We start from the raw sequence: 2,609 nt of genomic DNA, 5'->3' as shown, positions 1-2,609 counted from the left end.
AGGGCCCTCTACCAATCCAGGTCCTGAAAGGGGTTCCTGGCTTCTCTGTGGTGTAGACAAACAAGGAAGGGGGAGCCCCACTGTCCCCACTGTGGGGCTCCGCAGGGTGCAGGAGACGCTCGGGGTCCGAGGCTCCTCTGACTCAGGCCTCCGCACCCAGCCGGCAGGTGTGCCTTGGAGACCACCTGCACGGGGCACCCGGCAGGCAGGCAGGCAGGCGGCACTAACAGCCTCTGTGCTGGCGGGGAAGCTTCCCTGACGTCAGGGACTGTCCAGCAGATGACAAGCTCTCACGGGGCCGTCTCCTCCCCTGTACCCCCACCCCCACCCCCCGACAGTGTAGACCAACCCACCTCAAAGGTTGGGCAAGATTCAGCGTGGGTGGAAAATGGGAAATGGAGCTTGGGGAGGAGGGAGCAGGAAGGGCTTCGGGAAAAACATACAAGCAGCCCCCCTGCACCCCCACACCCCAACCTGGCCCTGCCTGGCACCCGCTCACTCCCTGTTTTCCCTCTGCAGGGCACTTAACTTTCCAGGACTGTTTTGTGACTTCCGGGGTCTGGAATGTGACCGAGCTGGTGAGAGTATCACAGAGTAAGTGGCTCTGTTCCTTCTGGGCCAGGAGCAGCCCCCTCCACCCCTGGGCTCAGCAGGGAGGGGGTGTTGCCAGTGTAGGACCCAGATGACCCGGTGTCTCCTAGGGGCTGAGGGGGACAGACAGGGCTTCCTGAGACACCCTCTGCTCCTGTCACCGTCCGGGGGGAGCAGAGTCAGCCAGATGCACTGGGGCTCTAGTCTCCACAGTTTTGATGATGGGGGTGAGGGGTGGGGGAGACAACAACCAAAGGACTCTTCCCCAAGGACCCCCATTCCCCACCTCACTCAGGAGGAGTTTCTTCCGCAGCCTGGGCAGCCTGTCTATCAGCCAGGCTTCTGGGAAGCTGTTTGTGGCAATGAAATAGGCCCCTTTGCACCCCCCCCACCCAAGGTCCCCTCCAGTCTCACCCCTGCTGCTCTTCCCCAGCTCCTGTTGCTACGGCCTCGGGCCCCAACTTCTCGTTGGCAGACCTGGAGAGCCCTAGCTACTACAACATCAACCAGGTGACCCTGGGGCGGCGGTCCATCACCTCCCCTCCTTCCACCAGGTGAGTCCGGCCCCTTGCCCTCCCACCTCCACCCGACCCCCCACCCCCGACTCAGCTGTCCCAGGTGCGGCCTACAGGCTCCTGAATGTCACCCTGCACCCTCATGGTTCTGAGGGTCCCTTAGCACCCATGCTAAGCTTCCTACTCAGTGTGGCTGGGACCAAAAAAGTCCAATGAGAAAGGACTGTGCCCTGTGAGCCAAGACATGCAAGGGGTGGGGACAGGGTACCGGGTGGGCACTCTGGAGAGGGAGAACCCCTTCTGGGACGGCCTCAGATGGCTTTGGAAGCCAGGCGGAGGTGTTTAGACTTTGCCCAGGAGCAGGAGACCCCTGGGTGTTCTAACCCTAAAGGGTTCTAAGCAGAGGGTGCCATGGCTGGGTGTTCCGGAAAGTTCCTCCAGCAGTGGGGGTGTGGACAGGACTGGTGGCCAGTTAGAAGGCCACCTGACAGGAGGAAGTAGTGGAGGGGGGTTCAGGAGGTGGAGGGCCGCCCAGATTGTGTGGGGGCAGGGTCGCAGAATCCTCCTAGAACAGCAGGAACGAAGCTTTATCATCCAAACTCACGGAGCTGAGGGCAGCCAGGGAGAATGGGTGCCCTCTTGAGTTTCCTCAGACTGGGAGTCAAAAGCCCCGTCTGTTCTCCCGAACTCACGAGCGGCTGGTGGGTTTCGAACTGCCGGTCTTGGGGGGTTGCAGCCCAAGGCGGAACCACTCTGCCATCGCCCCATGGCCCTGTGGGACCTTTTGATCATTCGCCACCTTGGCTGTGATCTCTCTCGGAGGGAGCGCTGTGCTGAAACGCAGGGGCGAGGGAGGCACAGAGGCCAGGGTTTTGCCAAAGCCCTCTGACTTGGCTGCTCGCAGAGCAGTGGTCCCAGGCAGGGATGGAGGGAGACGGGTGGGGCAACCGGCTTGAGAGGCTAGGGGGCACGTCCCAGCCTCAGCCCCTGTGACCCTTCTCTTCCCCCTGGTCCAGCACCACCAAGCGCCCCAAGTCCCTCGATGACAGCGAGATGGAGAGCCCTGTGGACGAGGTGTTCTATCCCGGGACAGGCCGCTCCCCGGCCGCCGGCAGTAGCCAGTCCAGCGGGTGGCCCAACGATGTGGACGCAGGTATGGACCTGATGGGGCCTCCTCTTCCCACGGGCGCCCCCGCCCCCATCAGGGGGTGTGACCGACAGCTCTGTCAGCCTGCAGCAGGGGGTCACGATCTCCCCGCCCCAACTTGCTCCTTCTCTGCACACTTAGCTGGAGAGGTGCCCTCCCCCACTCCCCCTGGTTGCCCACCTGCCTGTCCTCACCTTTCTAAGCAGTCCCTCAGCTTGCTGCCGCCGTGGTGGCATGAGGGGTGGGACGCTCCTTGCTTAGGGCAGCTAGGTGTACCCTAAGTGTGGCAGGGCAGAGGATCCCCGGGGTCTCACGGTCCTGGCAAACACTAGATGCCAGCTGCACCCCCCACCCCC

At 62.8% G+C, this 2,609-nt stretch overlaps 1 protein-coding gene across 6 annotated transcripts in view; it reads left to right on the top strand.

The window, feature by feature from the left end:
- Positions 1-2,609, top strand: part of NFIX (nuclear factor I X) — a 66,833-nt gene that overhangs the window by 47,602 nt on the left and 16,622 nt on the right. For all 6 annotated transcript variants that reach the window (XM_045289735.1, XM_045289732.1, XM_045289731.1 and 3 more), the window contains 3 exons: positions 520-594; positions 1,025-1,145; positions 2,123-2,259. In XM_045289735.1, coding sequence (XP_045145670.1) covers positions 520-594; positions 1,025-1,145; positions 2,123-2,259 — 333 coding nt within the window. The remainder of the gene's footprint in view (positions 1-519; positions 595-1,024; positions 1,146-2,122; positions 2,260-2,609) is intronic.

Source organism: Echinops telfairi, unplaced genomic scaffold, assembly GCF_000313985.2.
Source record: "Echinops telfairi isolate 266 unplaced genomic scaffold, ASM31398v2 ScPeMD7_30;HRSCAF=105, whole genome shotgun sequence".
NCBI classification, from domain to species: domain Eukaryota; kingdom Metazoa; phylum Chordata; class Mammalia; order Afrosoricida; family Tenrecidae; genus Echinops; species Echinops telfairi.
The sequence above is the reverse complement of the archived record's forward strand: the minus strand, read 5'-3'. Positions and strand labels throughout refer to the sequence as shown.